Below are 16302 nucleotides of genomic sequence, written 5' to 3'. Positions count from 1 at the left end.
CTTGAGAGTATATGCTGCTTGAATCGCCGATGACAAAGCAATTGCAAACTCATCTTTTTCAGCTTCAACGTTCAGAGCACGAAGGTTTCTCAGAAAATGTTACAAGGAAGTCTGCTAAGATAGGCGACCAGTCCGATATTCCTATTCCAATTCAGACTTTATTACATTCCAAGTAGGATTGCAAGTCTATCGAAAACCCTTCACTAACTCCTCGCAAACACCCCAGAGTCGTTCTCCGGTCCCTCTCTCCATCAGTCCCTCGAATATATCTTTGCTACCACCGCCCCATCTCCCAAATGGTTCGACGTAACCTCCATTCTTGCCATTCTTTATGCCAAGCATATTCGCATCTCCCTCTTCGATTTCCCGAATACCAGCCCAGAGAACTGTGAGTGCACCAAACCTCGCCTCTTTTCGCAGTATCCCGAAAAGGAGGTTAAGCCACCCTGGGGCATTTTTCTGCAATCCCTACGAGCAAATTAGCGTTTCTGTTTGGTAGAAAGACATGTTGTTCTGGGAGCTGAGAGCTCTTTTGTACGTCTGACACCCCTAGGCGCGAGGCTCTTACAAGAGAGAGAGAGAGACTAGCGGGGGGGGGGGGGGGTGATTAGAGGGGAGAAAGCCCTACAGTCTTCAACGCTCCAGGATGGAGACTCAAACTCACTATCCCAGACCCTTTCCCCTTGTATCTTCTCGCGAATTCATAGGCAAACATGCAGTTCATTGCTTTGGATTGGCCGTACCGTTCCGCTTCTTTCCTTAATCCTGTTTTCGTTGTGTGGGCGAGATTGATATCAGACCAGGCGACTCCGTCAGGAGACGGTGCAGCCTGGTGCCCAGAGGAAGAGAGGAAGATTATGCGGACTGAGTTGGGTGGTGTGGTGGGCAGAGAGGCGGTGTGAAGGACGAGTGGGTTGAGGAAGAGTTGGAGGAGGAAAGGGGCTAGGGCGTTGATTCCCAACTGTTGATACCAGCCCTGTGTGGTGGTCTCGTCTGGATTGTCGGGGAGCATTACACCTGCATTGTGGATTATTGCATCAAGTCTGTTGACCTTGCTCATGAATTCTTTAGCTGCCTGCTGAAGCGTGCTGAGATCGGAAAAATCCATGACCACAAAATCAATTCTTCCTTGCCCGGGAGGAACGATTTGAGATAGATGCGGGGACGAGGCTTTTATTGAAGTGATTGCGGACCCGGCCGACGAAGAAGAGCGTGAGGTTATGTAGACGGTGCCGTTAAGGTGGTAAAGGGCTTTTGCTGTTTCGTAGCCGATTCCTGTGCTGCCGCCTGTGACTGAATGCCAACATCCTGGATTAATATGGCTTGAAATAGTCGAATTGGATACTCTCGGGTTGAACAACTCAGAGGATATAAGGAGGAGGAGGAAACAGTACTCTGACAAAGAGAACTTACCGAGGAAAACACGGCCCGCTTGGGAGGTCATGTCTTTTTCTGTCCAGGCCGGTGCAGGAGGAAATATTTCAGACCAGGAGGCAGCCATTTTGAAGAGGAAGAGGATAGGTGACATGATTGAGAGTAGATTGAGAGACGTGGTTTTGGAACTTGGGAAAGTAGATTTTTGAGATACTTATTCCTGATACTTATGATTTGGTAGAGTGCCTGCCTAACCCCGTCAGGGTAATCTATTGTCAGCAAGTAGCACTTTGATACTGCTGTGCATTCTCATTTTGGGGATGTTTCTAAACTCGGCCAAGGACTGAGGTCGAGGCAAAAGGGAGGGATCCACACTAGTCTTCTTTCCGATTAGCTTATAAGCAGGCTGCAGTAGCGTATTACAGGGGCGAGTATTCACGTTCAGCCCTGGTCGGCGTCAGCATCACATCATATATCAACCTCAAAGGTCGGCCGTCAGCATGTTGCATTCTCCTCCATATGCGCTTCGCCATAGTGGTACTCACAGATCTAAACATGAGCAGCGTGGCAGTGATAGCCCGCCAGACTGAGGCAGAGGTCGAGCACAAGTGGAACGAGATGGCAATCATACCATTCAATTCACCCATTATTGAAATCCTACCCATGTGCCAGAGGCTGGAGATTAAGGACGGGAAAGAAGATTGGACTGGCAAATCAAGCACTTCGGAAAGAAGAAAGCTACAGAATCGATTGAACCAAAGAGCATATCGTATGCATGACTGCGAGCATCTGCCTAGCCTATTGATAGGAACTAATACATACCAGGGCGAAGAAAGCTTGGGGAGAAATTTCAGAAAGAAACCCCACCCACAGACTGTGTAGCAATCATCCAACGAGCAACCGAGCTCCAACATGAGCGATATCTCGGTGTCCCTCTCCAGCGCCCCTCATCATCAGGCAGCCTCCACATGTGCATGAACCCGTTCAAACGACGGCATGTGGTCTCTGCTCCCAACTTCGAGTCGTTTATCAAAATGCCACTTCCATTGGACCAGAAACTTTTGACTTTACTGCATTTCAACCTCGTGCGCGCACTGACACAAAATGTATTCATCTTGAGTCTCAACCCAGATGATATGAACTCAGATCTAGAGTCTCCCTTTACCTTTACTGAATCAAGACTCGGGTTTGAGGCCTTGCCTGAAACGCTTCGGCCAACGGAGCTGCAAAAGACCATCCCCCACCACGCTGAACTTGATGTGTTTCCGTTCCCGAAGTGGAGGGATAATATGCTTCGACAAGGGTGGACGCACCCCAAGTATGACTACTGCATGGATATGCTGTATGGCGTAGAATCGAATGTGATTAGCAGGGATAGCGGGTTGAATGGGAGGACTGGCTTAATTGCGTGGGGGGAGCCGTGGCTGCAAGAGAATTGGGAGGTTGAGGAGGGGTTTGCGAGGAAATATAGGGATTTATTTGATGGTTGTGAGGAGTTGCTTGAGAGTACGAATCATTGGAGGGCAAGTAGAGGGGAGGGGCCGTTGGCTCTGGAGGTGGAAGAGGATCGTTAGTCGTGTTTCATATGACAGCGATGCATTGCGTTGAAATGCTCTCTCACCTACGAAGACTATTTATCCCTCACTTGCAGCGGCGGTAACACTACCTCACATTCCTTTCTAGAAGCAAAGCCGTGACTTTGCAAGGCTCTGTATTAGGACGCTTCGGTAGCTAGCTTCTCGGATCTCGACCGAGAATGGCAGCTTTGCGCGTGAAGCCGGTTTGCAGTACTTCGAAGGCGATGCCATATGTTTTTGAATGCTTCCGGATTCCAATTTCATCATCAATACAATCTGGGTATATTACAACCAAGCCCAAAAGCTATTGTGCGCGAACAATTGCGAAATATTTAGCAGGAGTTTTCACGAGCTTCCATGCTTTTCCATGGCAGCTCTCTCCAGCTCCATCTGCTCGTCAAAGACTCTCTTCTTGTCTATGTACATCTTCATTATCTTCTTGTTGGCCAATGCCATCTCCGCAGCCTTCATACCAGCATCTTTCTTGCCATTTGCCCTCCCAGATCCAAGCATCTTGTCTTTCTCTCCCCATCCGGTCAGGTACACTCCAATGGTAAACAGCGCCAGCTTGTTCTTGGGATCCTTCTTTTCGGGTGCCGCATCTTTGTAGATTATCTGGACTCCCTTTGAGCCTAAAAGCTTCGCAAGTTGCTCTTTGGGATTGAGAGGTGCGGGTTGCGATTTGTTGATGATCTGTTGGACCGGTTCGGCCTTCCCTCGTAACCTCCAAAGAGGACTATCCAATAGCAGGCCGTTCCGCTCCTCTTGTAGAATATCCTTCGCAAGAGTCATTCCCCAGATATCCTTCAGCCATTCCGAGACTCGTCTCACCCCGTCCGCTGGATCTGAAAGCACCACTGCCGCAACGTAGGACTCGAAAATATCGCCCATGACTTTCGTTCTCTCTTGGTCCTTGCCTGCAGTGTAAAGATGGTCTGGGAGTTTAGCGCGCTTATCGAAGCCGTATCGTCTTGAGTAATCAGCTAACGTGAGGTTTTTGACGAGTCTTTCCCGTAGCTGAGAGCACTTTCCGGGGGTGAAAGAAGGGAAGGTTTGTGAAATCAGAAGTGTGGATATGAGGTAGACATAGGCGTCGCCGACCCATTCGAGACGTTCGTAGCTTAGGTCCGTTGCCTTTCCACTTCCAACGCCAAGATGGACAAATGCCGATTGTTCAAGCGTTGGATCTAAGACTTCTGGGAGTGGCGGAAGAGTCAGAGGTATCTGTGATGACTTCCAAGGCGTGATTGAGAATGGCGACATCGTCTTAGGGAGATTCCAGAAGTCATCATGTGACTTCTTGGGCTGAGGTTGCGAAGCAGGCGGAGTATTGATAGCTGTGGTGTCTATCTTGGATTTGTGTTTCGAAAGAGAGCTTCGAACATCTAAACATCTTTGGATTGATTCATCGTCAACCAGACTCAAGATTTCGTCCATGCCATCTTCCTGCAAAGCATCGTCCAAAGCACCTAGGAGGTTGGCTAACTTTTGCGAGCTTGAAGACTTTGGTTTCGGATCAGAGAAATCCAAACTTGGCTTGAAGTTCTGTGAGAGTCTGTCGATAGAATTCGAGGAGCTGGACGTGTATGAATGTCGATTCTGAAAGAGGCGTGAGACGTGGAATCGTGGTGGAGAGTAAGGACTCACGTTGTGCTTTGTATGCTTCGCATCTCGTTCATCCGGGCTACCGCCATCTAGAGAGTGCTTCCTTTTGAGGTTGCTGAAGAGATTCTGCATTGTGACAGATATTTTGCAATAATACTGCTGGCTGTGTGAAATATTTGGAAAAAGTTCGTGGTGCATTGGAAATCTCGTGACTTTCCAGCCCCGTCGGAAAAATTGTCGGCCCGAGAAGTGGAGCTAAATTTCCAGAACGTCGACTTCACCTGAAGTTGTTGGACGAGAGGTGAGAAGACAATCGCAGCAACAATGCCTGTTCCGCGTGCACGGCTGTTGGATCTGATGAGAGTATGTTTACAGAAAGCAATTGAGGATTTATGGCAGCCGGACTAATGGAACAAGGTCCAATGCCGCATTTTCAATTCAACCTTCAATCCCGAAGGACTTCGATTGGGGAACAAGATTTTGCGACAACGACTGAAGGGGCCAGCCTTAGCATCATACTATCCGCGGAAAATGGGTACGATCCAAGACCTTCAACGAGTATATACGGACGAGCTCGACATCTTTGACGAGGAGGAAGAGGACCGTTTCGAGAAGATCAAGATGTAGGCCTTTATCTGGGATATAGAGGCAGGATACGTGCTAACGGCCATACAGTCTCAAGGCAAGAGGGAAAGGTGCACCAAAGAAGAAGCGGACAGCAGAAGGTATGGATGCAGTCGATTGTACACAGCAAGAGCTAATATCGTGTGATAGAATCGAAGAAGTTCAAGGGCAAGAAAAAGTAGATACCGGGGCTTGTACCAAAAGAATGAGATGTATGGACTATTGCATAATTGTAGAATACCGGCGTTTCGGGAAATGCTATGGGAGTGCAAAGAGCTTAAGGTGCCTGTCTGAAATGTTGAAAGTCATTCTCCAGATCACGGCAGAAGAATGCAACGCGTTCATGCACCTGAAAGCTTCTTGCTCCGTATCGACATATCGATATACTTGAGAAACGATTGCCAGCGGAAAGGGCAATGGTTTACTTCTCATGCTCCACATGGAAGTACTTGAGGAATAATATCGAGTAAAATCCGGAACGAACCCATCCTATTGCTTGTAACTTGAATTTGTTATCTTGCTTCCCCCCCCATTATTAAGTCGGGCTTTACTGGATTTCCCCCTCAGGTAGTCACAGAAAGCCTCGGGTGTCCTCTTTCTGATTTAATCCATAATGTCATTTGCGAATTTAATTCTGAGTATCAAGTGGAAAAACAAAAAGAGCTTCATTCACTAAGTAATTTCTTTGCACAAGCTCTCACTTGTGAAACTTTGTTAGCACCGGAACGGGACAAGATATTGCCGTAGCTCTTTCGCTTCGAGTGGACTAAATGTCAATCGAGCCTTTCCTTCCTTCTTCTTTCGATTTTTTCGATACCATCCGCGTCAGTGTCGCATCCTTTCTGTTTTGTCCTTACCTACAAGTCGAACACCTTCAAGCAATCGTCCCAATCGATTGGGTGGTTGTTCAACATCTACAGCCGAGATATTTAAAGGGATCTCGAACGATCTCCAAGCGCAGTTGTCTCCCACTGTCCCGCCGACCACACCTTCTCCCCCAAACGTTCAGCTTTTTAGAGTTCAACCGCTCGACGCGTAGCAACTCTACATCGCAACATCCTCAGAGAATAGTCCCCACCGGGTGCTCCTTCTCCATATAGGAACAGAGCTACGACTCGGATCTGACTTGTTGATCTTTACTTTCTTTCTACATCTCCATTTTCACCTACGTGTCGGAACCATCTGCCCGGATCTTTTCGTCACCTTCTTCGAGCAAAGCACGTGTCATTCCGTCCCGCTGACAATCACCTTCTCGAAGATACTCAAACGGGTCAATCAGGATGTCTGCCACCGCTTCGACCGGTTCTCCAACCATTCACCGATCAGTTGCTAGTCGGAACGTCTCCCAGGAGAACGCTGGATCCTCCGAGGAAATGGCGGCTCGTATTGTAAGCTTCAACCTTGAAAATTCCTTTGCATTCACTGCAGCAATTTCCTCTCTTTCCTTTCGGCTCCGGCGTCGCTTGATCAGGCTTGCTGCATTTCCCTTTCTTTCTTTCCACCCACGCTCCTCCACAAACCTCCTCCACTGCAGCTCCGCTCCGCAACGCGTCAAATTCGAAGATATATTGCACTATAAGCTCTCGTATACTGACATTATCATGAAGGACAACTCTGCGGCTTCCCTCAAGAAGTCGGCAACAGCTCTTGGCTCCAACAAGCTTGGCAACCAGGTCGCTCCAAAGGTCAGCGACGCGACACGCCCTCCAGAGTAGCTTCTTCGTCGAGCTTTTGCTAATCTGTATAGAAGATGAAGATCAATCACGACCCATCCTCCTCAAATGAAGTCAATCCGATGGATAAGCTCCTTGCCAAGCTCTCCGAGCAACAAGCCGTCATCAACAAGCAGCACGAAGCCCTTAAGTCCTCCGAAGACACGTCATACACTCGTACCGCCGACCATATTGCAACTGCCAGCAACTCTGCCCCAATCGCACCTGCTCCCGAGTCATTCAACAATAGCACGGCACCAACCACAAACCCTCCCAGCGTTACTGGCGATGACAGTTCTACACAAAGCGTTGACGAAGTTGCTCGATTGAAGGCCGAGCTTGAAGCTGCACGAGGCAGGATTGCTCGCATGGATCAGGAGCTTGCTCAGACACGTATCACCAAGCATACCCTTGATCAGGCTATCGGAAACTCCTCTGAGGCCGACTACCCTCTCAATCATCAAGTCGACGACCGTCTCAATCACCTCCCACCCACCCTCCGTCCTCAAGTTCAACGAGACAACTCTTGGGCTGGCCAAGATGATTCCCGCTCTGACACTAGTGATGCACTCTCCGCTAGCGGTTTCAATCGTGCTCGTGCCATCTGGGGCAACGCTGGCAAGCCAGCTTTCCCTGGAGCCCAAGGTGCCTTCCAGCCATCGGAGGCTCTCAATGCAGCTCAATGGATGAACCGCAGCTTTGGTCAGCCATTTGTCGATGGTCCCATGGCTTCCATGCCGCCGATGCCTTCCATGCCAGCCATGCCATCGATGCCATACACTGGTCCCCCAATGAACGCCTTCCGCAACAACGGTATGATGCAGGACCCTGAGCTCTTGATGGCTCCTCCAGCCACTCGTCGTGGTCCAGTCGGTGGTCGCTTCAATAACCGAAGCAGTGCTGGTTCCTTCCCGTACGCTAGCAGCAATAGCTCGTTCGATGGCTACACTCCGAGCACCACGCCTTTTGGCTCCGTTGCTGGTGTCAATCACATGGGTGGCCAAGTTGGTATGGGGATGAATACTAGCATGAACATGGGTGCAAATGCGTACGGTGGTTATCAACCTCAGCCAATTGGTACTCCCTTGTCTCCCCATGCACCCGAGTTTACCTCTTCAAGTGCTGCGTCATGGAAGAACGATGTAAGTGTCCTAGCCCTGTCATCGTCTCTTCCCGTATGCTTAATAACGGAAACACAGGCGGTTGCCACTGAGGGCCAAACCTACCTGCCAACCACTGAACCTCTCAACTACCGCCGCCTTCTTGATCGCACTGTCAATTGCAACTGGAAGTACATTGTCGACAAGATTGTTTGCAACAATGATCAGCAGGCATCTATCTTCCTTCAACAGAAGCTCAAGGTTGGCACCACAGAGCAAAAGTACGACATTGTTGAAGCCATCGTTGCTCAGGCATATCCGTTGATGGTAAATCGCTTCGGTAACTTCTTGGTTCAACGCTGCTTTGAGCATGGCACTCCTGAACAAGTCATCAAGATTGCTGAAGCCATCCGAGGCAACACCTTGAACCTTTCCATGGATGCATTTGGCTGTCACGTCGTCCAGAAGGCATTTGACTCTGTTCCAGAGGACTATAAGGCCATCATGGTTCATGAGCTACTTCGTCGTATCCCGGAGACTGTCATTCACCGCTATGCTTGCCACGTCTGGCAGAAGCTTTTCGAGCTTCGCTGGACCGAGTCTCCACCTCAGATTATGAAGTATGTCAACGAGGCTCTCCGTGGCATGTGGCACGAGGTTGCTCTTGGTGAGACTGGTAGCTTGGTCGTTCAGAACATCTTTGAGAACTGCCTCGAAGAGGACAAGGCAAGCAATTCATTTCTTCCGCAATAGCAGAACTAACAATTTTCCAGCGCCCTTGCATTGAGGAGGTCTTGGCAAGCATTGACATCGTTGCTCATGGCCAATTTGGAAACTGGTGCATCCAGCACATCTGCGAGCACGGTGCCCCAGCTGATCGCAGCCGAGCCATCGACCATGTCATCCGCTATGCCTCTGAGTACAGCATGGACCAGTTTGCGTCTAAGGTCGTTGAGAAGTGCCTCAAGATTGGTGGTGTTGACTTCCTCAGTCGTTATCTTGACCGTGTCTGTGAGGGTCGTCTCGATCGTCCTCGCATTCCATTGATCGACATCGCCAGCGACCAGTACGGCAACTACCTCATCCAATACATTCTCACTCACTCCAACCCTCAGCATCGTGAGATTGTTGCTCAGCATATCAGAAAGCACATGGTCTCTCTCCGTGGATCCAAGTTTGGCTCTCGAGTTGGCATGCTCTGCACCAACCCGGCCATCCAGACTCGCCCTGGCCCTGGTGTTGGTCCTGCTATCGGTCTTCCAAACCCTCGCATCGGTCCTCCACAGCCTCCTCGCTATGGTGGTGCTTATCGTTAAGCGGATTCATGTGACACCTTGCTGCGTTCGCTTAGTCGATTTGCTTCCAGTGTCTTGGTTCACCTCACGATCTTTACTTGACACGATATCATGGAACGACCTTAGCAATATGACATTTCGGCCGGGCTTATGTCCCTTTGTCTGCTTTTGGCCTTTCATATCTATGGATGTCCAATTGGCTCGATCACATCCACGAAAGTAACCATAGGCATTGTTTGTCACCTTTGTTTTTCCAAGAAAAAACTTTTCTTCGACGTCAATGCACGGTATTTCCTTTCTGTTTTCACCCAACATCTTCTCCAGCAACCTATTCACAATTCCGGTCATCCTACACTGAAGACTCTTCATGTCCTCAGTGCTTTGGACAAATCATGGTTACCTTTTGCATTAGGTTGTCCTGGCATAGTGATGGTTGCCCTTGTGGCAGCTCTGCTATTCTGACTCGACTGACTGCATTGCGCCTTTGTGTAGATGTATACTTGATGCTGCTTCTTGCTCCCTTTTTACCAAGGTCGCAGCGTTTAGAGGGGGATCTGCGTTCACTGCATTAGTGCAGATATTAATGCGGAGGAAAGAGAACCTGCTATTACACTGAGATATTCCTCGTGCTCCCGCGCTTGTACCCAAACACAAAAACTTTGTTATTTAGTCACTCGTTACCGAATACAAAGAAAGGCTCTGATAATGATTTGACTTGGCCAATGTGATCATGTGCATCTTTGGGACGATTTTGAACTTCATGGAAGACAAAAAAACCGAAGCAGATGTTGAGTTGCAGAGGCTGAAGTATGTTAGTCTATACGAGCCGTCCGTTACCGAGGACCGCTTCTGAAGACTGCGAAAATGCGACAAAGCCCCTGAAAGCAACGGAATATGCATCGAGCTTTGTTCCTGTAGCCGCGAAATCCAGTGTGGTAAGATATGTTCTCCCCACCCTCATCTCTCATCATGAGGTAAAACGCCAAATCCATGCAATAAAATCATGCTCGTTCCATCCCAATTCCTCCCCAGACTCTACCTACCAGATGCGCCACATCCCACTGCAAATGAAATAATGAGGACCTTCCATCTGCCCATCCTCACGCTTCAGGCAACTCCTGCTTGATGTACTCATCCCTGTGGTCTCCAAAGGTCCCACCAGCTCTACCTTGAATGACATCCTCCGGAACGTCCTTCTCCCACGGCTTGCGACGCTTCGGAAGCTTCGGTTCGGATATCTCAGTCGAGAGTATATTAGGAATTTCCTTGATGCCGGGGATGGGTTGGTTGGAGGTGATCAAGGCGACGATTTGGGCGAAGGTTGGAGGGTAGGGAGCGGTCTTCTGCTCGACTTCAGGCTCGTGGTGGGGAGTACTTTGAAGAGCCATTTCGGGAGTTTGAGGAGGTGAAGTGGTAGGTTGATGTGAGAGTTCGGGTTGGGTGGAGGTAGAATCGACGGGCGGGTTTGGAGTTGTAGATGACTTGGACAAGAGGTAGCTTTTGTAGCCCTCGAAGTCGATAGGCGTGGACTTCTTGCGTGAGAGGTAGTAACACTGAGCACGGAGCGTGAGGTCGTGGATCTGTGATGGTGACGGGTTGGGTCCGAGGATTGCAGTGAGTCCGATCTGAGGAGGCGAAATTGTTAGCTATGCTCGAAGCATGTACAGTTGATGTTTGGGCCAATGTTGCCGAGGCTGATCAGGAATTGTCTGGAAAGTGAGGGCACGTACCTGAAACTCCTTATCTGTATCCCAGGGGTACACCTCCAGTTGCCTGTATATCTCAGTGTTGTCGGAGGTGGATGTTTCAGTCGACATGGTTAGCTTGTGAAATATTTCGAAGTCGGAGTTGAAAAGGAGGGGTGGTTGTCGGCAAGGCTGATTCACTGAAGTTGCGCAACTGAACCAATGGGCTGCCGTTTTCGAACCGAACTTTCTGCTCCCCAGCCTTTTTGCTTTAGCTTGACCACACAAACCTTCCAATCCACAAACACCTTTTCTTCCATAATTCTTTGCGCGACCTTCCAAATCTAACGATCTTCTTCCCTTACTTCCCAACCAACCTGCATTCAGCTTGCTGTTCGCTGACCGCAAAACCACGGCACAATGACAGAGTTCATAGGGTCAGTCTAGCTGAGGCTGAGATCGATCACCTTTTGGGAACTGGATGCTAACAGTGTGCAACGACAGTGCCAGGATATCGCTGATATCAAAGAGTGACATTCGGTATGATCTACTCGCTCGATTCTACGAGGGAAACGGACTGACAACGCGCCAGCTATGTGGGCACGCTCCATGAGATCAACTCGGAAACCTCGACGGTAGCCCTGGAGAATGTCTCATCTTTCGGTACGGAATCGCGAAAGACGGACCCCAAAGAAGTAATCCCACCTTCGGATAGCGTCTACGAATACATTGTCTTCCGTGGCAGCGATGTGAAGGATTTGAGGATCGAGGAGACTCCTGCGGCGCGAGAGAACATCCCTCCGCAGGTCCCCAATGACCCTGCTATTCTTGGTGTAAGTCTGGGGATTCTTTCGAAATCTGCTGAGCCAGCGCGCTGGACTCAGCAGTTGACATGCTTTCTATGTGATGAAATATTTCGGATGTTAACTCATATACTCTCCGAGAGCGCAAAACCGTGTGGAGATTTCCGTTGCCTTCCTTCTGATTTTACAAGCTATATATATCACTTTTCTGGGTGCTATGGAAAGAGCAATGTGCTAATCAATTGTCACAAACAGAGCGGAACTCGTCCTCCACCTCAAGCCCAATCTTCCCAGCAACGTCAACTACCAGGCCCTCAGCAACCAGGTCCTGCGCCCCCAGGCGTACCTGCTTTTGGCCATCACCCACAATACCCGCCTGCATTCTACCCCCCAGGTCCTCCTGGTGGATGGGGCCGTGGTGGTCCTCCAGGCCCAGGCGGCTTTCCACCAATGCCATATGGTCCACCACCGCCTGGCTGGTTTCCTGGACCAGGGCAAGGCTTTCCCCCCGGACCGTTTCCCGGCTATGGTGGCTTCCCGCCAGGACAGCAAGGGTACCCGCCACAACAGCAAGGTCAACCACCAAAACCGGCTCCAATTGGTCCAGGTGCACATAAGCAACCCACCCCTCCTGCAGCCCAGACTGCTGAGAAGCAACCTGAACCTAAAAGCTTGGCTCAACCAGCTGCTGAAATGGCTGCTGGATCAGTAACAAAGGTTCCAACCCCTCCAGTCGCGTCTAAGCCGTCTCCATCCGAGATCCAAGCCGCCGTGTCTCAGCAGCCTTCAACATCCAATATCGCAGTAACTGCCCCAGCGAAGACTGCTCCAACTGGGCCCAAGATTCCTGGCCGCGTTCAGCCAGTTATTCCACTTCAAAGTCCCGCTGCTAATAAATCGCCTCCTCGCATGCAACAGGGTAATGCTGTCCCAGCTGCCAAGCCTGCTGACGATAATGCAGCGAGAATTATGGCTGCTACGCAAGCTGCCACAGCAGCAGTTGCTGCAGCGATGGCAAAACTCCCACCGGCTGGACAGACGCAAACGAATGGAAGTGCGGTTGATAACTTGACGAGAAAGGTCAACGAAATGAGAACTACTGACCCAATTCGCGCCCCAAGACATCCCGGAGGTGCTGGATTTATTCAAACTAGAGGTCGTGGTGGAAGAGGTGGGGGACAATCAAGAGCTGCGCCTACGAAAGATGTGCCCACTACTGATTTTGATTTCGAGTCATCGAATGCCAAATTCAGCAAGGAGGATTTGGTTAAGGAGGCCATTGCTGGATCACCAATCGGAGAGAACCCACCAGATGCGACGTCTCCCACCGAGTCAGCTGTCCAAACAAGTGGGTATAATAAGTCGACCTCGTTCTTTGACAACATCTCAAGCGAAGCCAAGGAGCGAATGGAGGGTGGTGGGAACAGACCAGGCGGCCGAGAATGGCGTGGCGAAGAGCAGAAGAAGAATCTCGAGACTTTTGGCCAGGGCAGCGTTGATAATGGATATCGTGGTGGATATCGTGGACGAGGACGCGGCCGTGGAGGATACAGAGGACGAGGAGGCTATAGTGGAAATGGCCAACCAGGACGTGGACGTGGTGGATATCGAGGGCGTGGTGACGCACAAACGACAGTGCAGTAATTGCATCTTTGCAGACCCAAAAACTACTGGACGTATCGGGCTTTCCTTACGCTGTACCAAAAGCTTTCTACGATTTGCTATTTCGGTCGATACGGTCCAAAAACGGCATATCTTCGTCTTCTTCGGACAATTTCCTTCGCTTAGCTGGGAGATAATACTAGAGAACCGAAGCGTGGCTATCTCTTGTGTGTGTATCTCTCTTTTTTCCTTCTTCTTTGCAACTTGTACCACCAGGATCACGGACACGAACGAAAAAAACGAGAAGTTACGAATACGACTGGACCTTTCTGGGTTGGGTGGCGCTTTAGCGATCTGATCTTATGAACGAATGGACTGGGAACAAATCTGCGTTTTCTTTTCTGCTCTTTGCTCGCGCGGGGGTTTGATACCTGTGTGGATGGATGAACCAAACATGGAGTTGATTGGGTGGGTGGAATGAACTGGATAGCTTGCTGGCTTTTGCCTGCTCGCCATGCTTCACACGACTCGATAGGGCCTGCCTCCTTGCTATGTGGGGCTAGGTGGGTGAAATATGGATGAAACGAATTGAAATCGACACAAATGAGAGGAGGATATAATAGGGGACGGGTTTGTGGAGCAGATTGGCGACTTAAGTATTGCAGTGCCTTCTGGTAATTCAAACACCTGCAAACCAGTCTTCCGTCCTGATTCAATCATTGATCCAACTTCATATGCATAGCAAGTTTGCCTTTATATTACCGAAATGGCGTGCGTCCAATGGCTTACATAAGAACATTTCGTTCTCCACCAATCGACCACCCCAATTTAAGTCACACTTGCTCTAATTCACTCTCACCCACTTTTCTCTCCCCCTCCCTCCCTCTCCATCCCCCACATCCTTTTCGCGTCTCAAGCATTCCGATAAACTTCCTATTGGCAACTTTCCTTTCCCCAATTACTACTCACTTTCCATCCCAAAATGCCTTTAGCCCTCAGCCTCGCAACCCCTGCCGACCTACCCAATCTCGCCCGAGCCCAATATGCAGCCTTCCATCCCAATGACACACTTCATGTGCTGATCTACCCTTCTCCGGACCGGGTTCCCGAGTCGACCTTCGAAAAGACGGTTGAGCGGCAAACGAACGCTTGGAAGGACAACGTCACGTGGGTGAAGGTCACTGATGATGAGACGGGGACTGTGATTGCTGGCGCTAAGTGGATCTTCTGGCCTGAAAGCGGAGGTTGGGCTGAGGAAGAGGGGAAGAGGTGGCCGGAAAGCTTTGGTGTTGATGCAGTGAAGGAGATGAGGAGGGAAGAAGAGAGAGCCGCGAATGGCATGCCTGATGGAACACCAGGAACGAAAAATGTGGGCAAAGGTGTCGACGATTTAGCGTATGTTGCTTGGATTATGGAGGAGTTTATGGGGAGGAGGAGAAAGAGGAACCAAGGCCCTGCGGCGCTGCTGGATATTTGTTATGTGCACCCTGATTGGCAGGGGAAAGGGGCGGGGAAGCTGTTGGTACAATGGGGAACGGAGAAGGCAGATGAGCTGGGCCTTAGGACGTTTGTGGAGGCGAGTTATTCTGGGCGGCCATTGTATGAGAAATTTGGGTTTGTGGTTGGGGAGCATGTTTTGCTTGAGGGTGGAAATGTCAAAGAGGAATGGAGGGGATATGGGCAGATTGGGTATTATTGGATGGAAAGGCCGGAGAGGGAGGCTAAGGCTTTGAAGGACTAAGGAGTGAACTGGATGTACGTGCCCATGTCGGGATTGGGAAGTCCTTCTCCAGTCTGCACTAAATTCTGGGCTCCAGGCTTGTCAACTGGACCCAAAGCTGGATCCTTTTGTGGTCATTCAAAGAGAAGGCCTTCGAGGCAATACCCTTTTGTCAGAAAGGAAAGTCAACTCCGATTCCTGCTTTCGCGCCTGAGGATAGACCTGATGACGGGGCTGCTGTGTTCGATGGGGAGGTGCTGGAGGTTGGCCGATCCGTAGCCTGCCAATTGATCTGTATTAATGGAGCATCGAATGTATGTGTATGATGGTATGGCTGCCGTTGATATTGTAGCGGGAATTGTGAGGTAGGTAAAATGTCCGCTAGTTCCAGATTCGCATGTCACAGCTTGAAAGGCAGTCTTGGTTGCAATCTGTACGCACGTTTGTGCAAAACCGCTGGGACGCAAATATCCCCTATAGGAGAGTCAGCATTGGAGCGAAGGTTTTGAACGGGCTTGGTACTGAGGGCAATATCCCATAGCCGTCTCCTTTGCCAAAAGATCGGATTGAACGTCACACCCCGAAGAACCGCCTTCTGTCGTAGAACATGCAGACGCCATTCCAACAGTCCAGACCTGGAGAATAGAACCCCCCATCCTACTAGTGGAGGTGTCAGTGCTCCAATGAAAGAGTCTCGTGGGGGTCAGCAGTCGGCATATCCTCAATCTTCAACGCCATATTTTTAAATTGCCCGTAGCAGTATTCGGGAAACAAAGTCTGTGCTGCCCATGCCTGGCTACACATCCGACAGTCTTGGACCGCAATGGAGCAAGACGAAGGAGCCGTCCATGTTGTATTAAGCGGCCCAGAATCACTCGCTGTTGATTGGTTGCAGGTCCGGACATTGCTCTCCTTGAAAGACGGATATGCGCAAGAATTGTTGATGTGAAGTGGATTGTTGAACATGATGAGAAGGAAAGGAGGAGCAGAGTGACTAACTTACTGTCGACGGATTTCTTAGAATCCTCAAGTGCATGCAGCTTCAGTGTCGTCTCGAGGCATCGTTCATTGCACCTGCTCACTCCAGCCACTCAGCAGAAAGAGCGCAAAGTAATCTTTCAGCATCAGCTTGAGCAAGGTTTGGGAGGCACTGTTTTCCTGGAAATTTCATCCAATGACCAAAACGTGCTGGTAAAGGGATCATG

At 49.9% G+C, this 16302-nt stretch overlaps 8 protein-coding genes across 8 annotated transcripts; 5 read left to right on the top strand and 3 right to left on the bottom strand.

Moving 5' to 3' along the window:
• Nucleotides 1-100: 100 nt before the first annotated feature.
• K444DRAFT_566846 (NAD(P)-binding protein) lies at nucleotides 101-1501 on the bottom strand (the record flags this gene model as incomplete). Its single annotated transcript, XM_024877145.1, has 3 exons — nucleotides 101-468; nucleotides 629-1293; nucleotides 1414-1501. The coding sequence occupies 3 exons, from the start codon at nucleotides 1499-1501 to the stop codon at nucleotides 187-189; spliced, it is 1035 nt and encodes a 344-aa protein (XP_024733226.1). The 3' UTR covers nucleotides 101-186.
• Nucleotides 1502-1893: 392 nt separating this feature from the next.
• On the top strand, nucleotides 1894-2948 carry K444DRAFT_632747 (uncharacterized protein; the record flags this gene model as incomplete). The annotated part of the gene is made up of 2 exons (XM_024883516.1): nucleotides 1894-2143; nucleotides 2200-2948. The coding sequence occupies 2 exons, from the start codon at nucleotides 1894-1896 to the stop codon at nucleotides 2946-2948; spliced, it is 999 nt and encodes a 332-aa protein (XP_024733225.1).
• Nucleotides 2949-3296: 348 nt separating this feature from the next.
• Nucleotides 3297-4688, bottom strand: K444DRAFT_645078 (ribonuclease III; the record flags this gene model as incomplete). Its single annotated transcript, XM_024885045.1, has 2 exons — nucleotides 3297-4454; nucleotides 4599-4688. The coding sequence occupies 2 exons, from the start codon at nucleotides 4686-4688 to the stop codon at nucleotides 3297-3299; spliced, it is 1248 nt and encodes a 415-aa protein (XP_024733224.1).
• Nucleotides 4689-4880: 192 nt separating this feature from the next.
• On the top strand, nucleotides 4881-5362 carry K444DRAFT_645077 (uncharacterized protein; the record flags this gene model as incomplete). The annotated part of the gene is made up of 4 exons (XM_024885044.1): nucleotides 4881-4919; nucleotides 4974-5179; nucleotides 5232-5281; nucleotides 5331-5362. The coding sequence occupies 4 exons, from the start codon at nucleotides 4881-4883 to the stop codon at nucleotides 5360-5362; spliced, it is 327 nt and encodes a 108-aa protein (XP_024733223.1).
• Nucleotides 5363-6460: 1098 nt separating this feature from the next.
• K444DRAFT_645076 (ARM repeat-containing protein) lies at nucleotides 6461-9308 on the top strand (the record flags this gene model as incomplete). The annotated part of the gene is made up of 5 exons (XM_024885043.1): nucleotides 6461-6568; nucleotides 6815-6865; nucleotides 6931-8034; nucleotides 8092-8718; nucleotides 8766-9308. 5 exons carry the CDS (start codon nucleotides 6461-6463, stop codon nucleotides 9306-9308), a joined length of 2433 nt encoding a protein of 810 aa, XP_024733222.1.
• Nucleotides 9309-10387: 1079 nt separating this feature from the next.
• On the bottom strand, nucleotides 10388-11104 carry K444DRAFT_536142 (uncharacterized protein; the record flags this gene model as incomplete). Its single annotated transcript, XM_024875353.1, has 2 exons — nucleotides 10388-10912; nucleotides 11018-11104. The coding sequence occupies 2 exons, from the start codon at nucleotides 11102-11104 to the stop codon at nucleotides 10388-10390; spliced, it is 612 nt and encodes a 203-aa protein (XP_024733221.1).
• Nucleotides 11105-11453: 349 nt separating this feature from the next.
• On the top strand, nucleotides 11454-13419 carry K444DRAFT_632743 (uncharacterized protein; the record flags this gene model as incomplete). The annotated part of the gene is made up of 3 exons (XM_024883515.1): nucleotides 11454-11512; nucleotides 11565-11805; nucleotides 12031-13419. The coding sequence occupies 3 exons, from the start codon at nucleotides 11454-11456 to the stop codon at nucleotides 13417-13419; spliced, it is 1689 nt and encodes a 562-aa protein (XP_024733220.1).
• Nucleotides 13420-14254: 835 nt separating this feature from the next.
• Nucleotides 14255-15526, top strand: K444DRAFT_616127 (acyl-CoA N-acyltransferase). The gene has a single exon (XM_024880863.1). The coding sequence runs from the start codon at nucleotides 14360-14362 to the stop codon at nucleotides 15116-15118; it is 759 nt and encodes a 252-aa protein (XP_024733219.1). The 5' UTR covers nucleotides 14255-14359; the 3' UTR covers nucleotides 15119-15526.
• The last annotated feature ends 776 nt before the right edge of the window (nucleotides 15527-16302 follow it).

This window comes from Hyaloscypha bicolor (genome assembly GCF_002865645.1).
Source record: "Hyaloscypha bicolor E unplaced genomic scaffold K444scaffold_118, whole genome shotgun sequence".
Classification (NCBI taxonomy): domain Eukaryota; kingdom Fungi; phylum Ascomycota; class Leotiomycetes; order Helotiales; family Hyaloscyphaceae; genus Hyaloscypha; species Hyaloscypha bicolor.
The sequence above is the reverse complement of the archived record's forward strand: the minus strand, read 5'-3'. Positions and strand labels throughout refer to the sequence as shown.

Bases quoted from the DNA above. Each gene is read 5' to 3' on its own strand.
- K444DRAFT_616127 (XM_024880863.1), top strand. From the start codon at position 14,360: ATGCCTTTAGCCCTCAGCCTCGCAACCCCTGCCGACCTACCCAATCTC.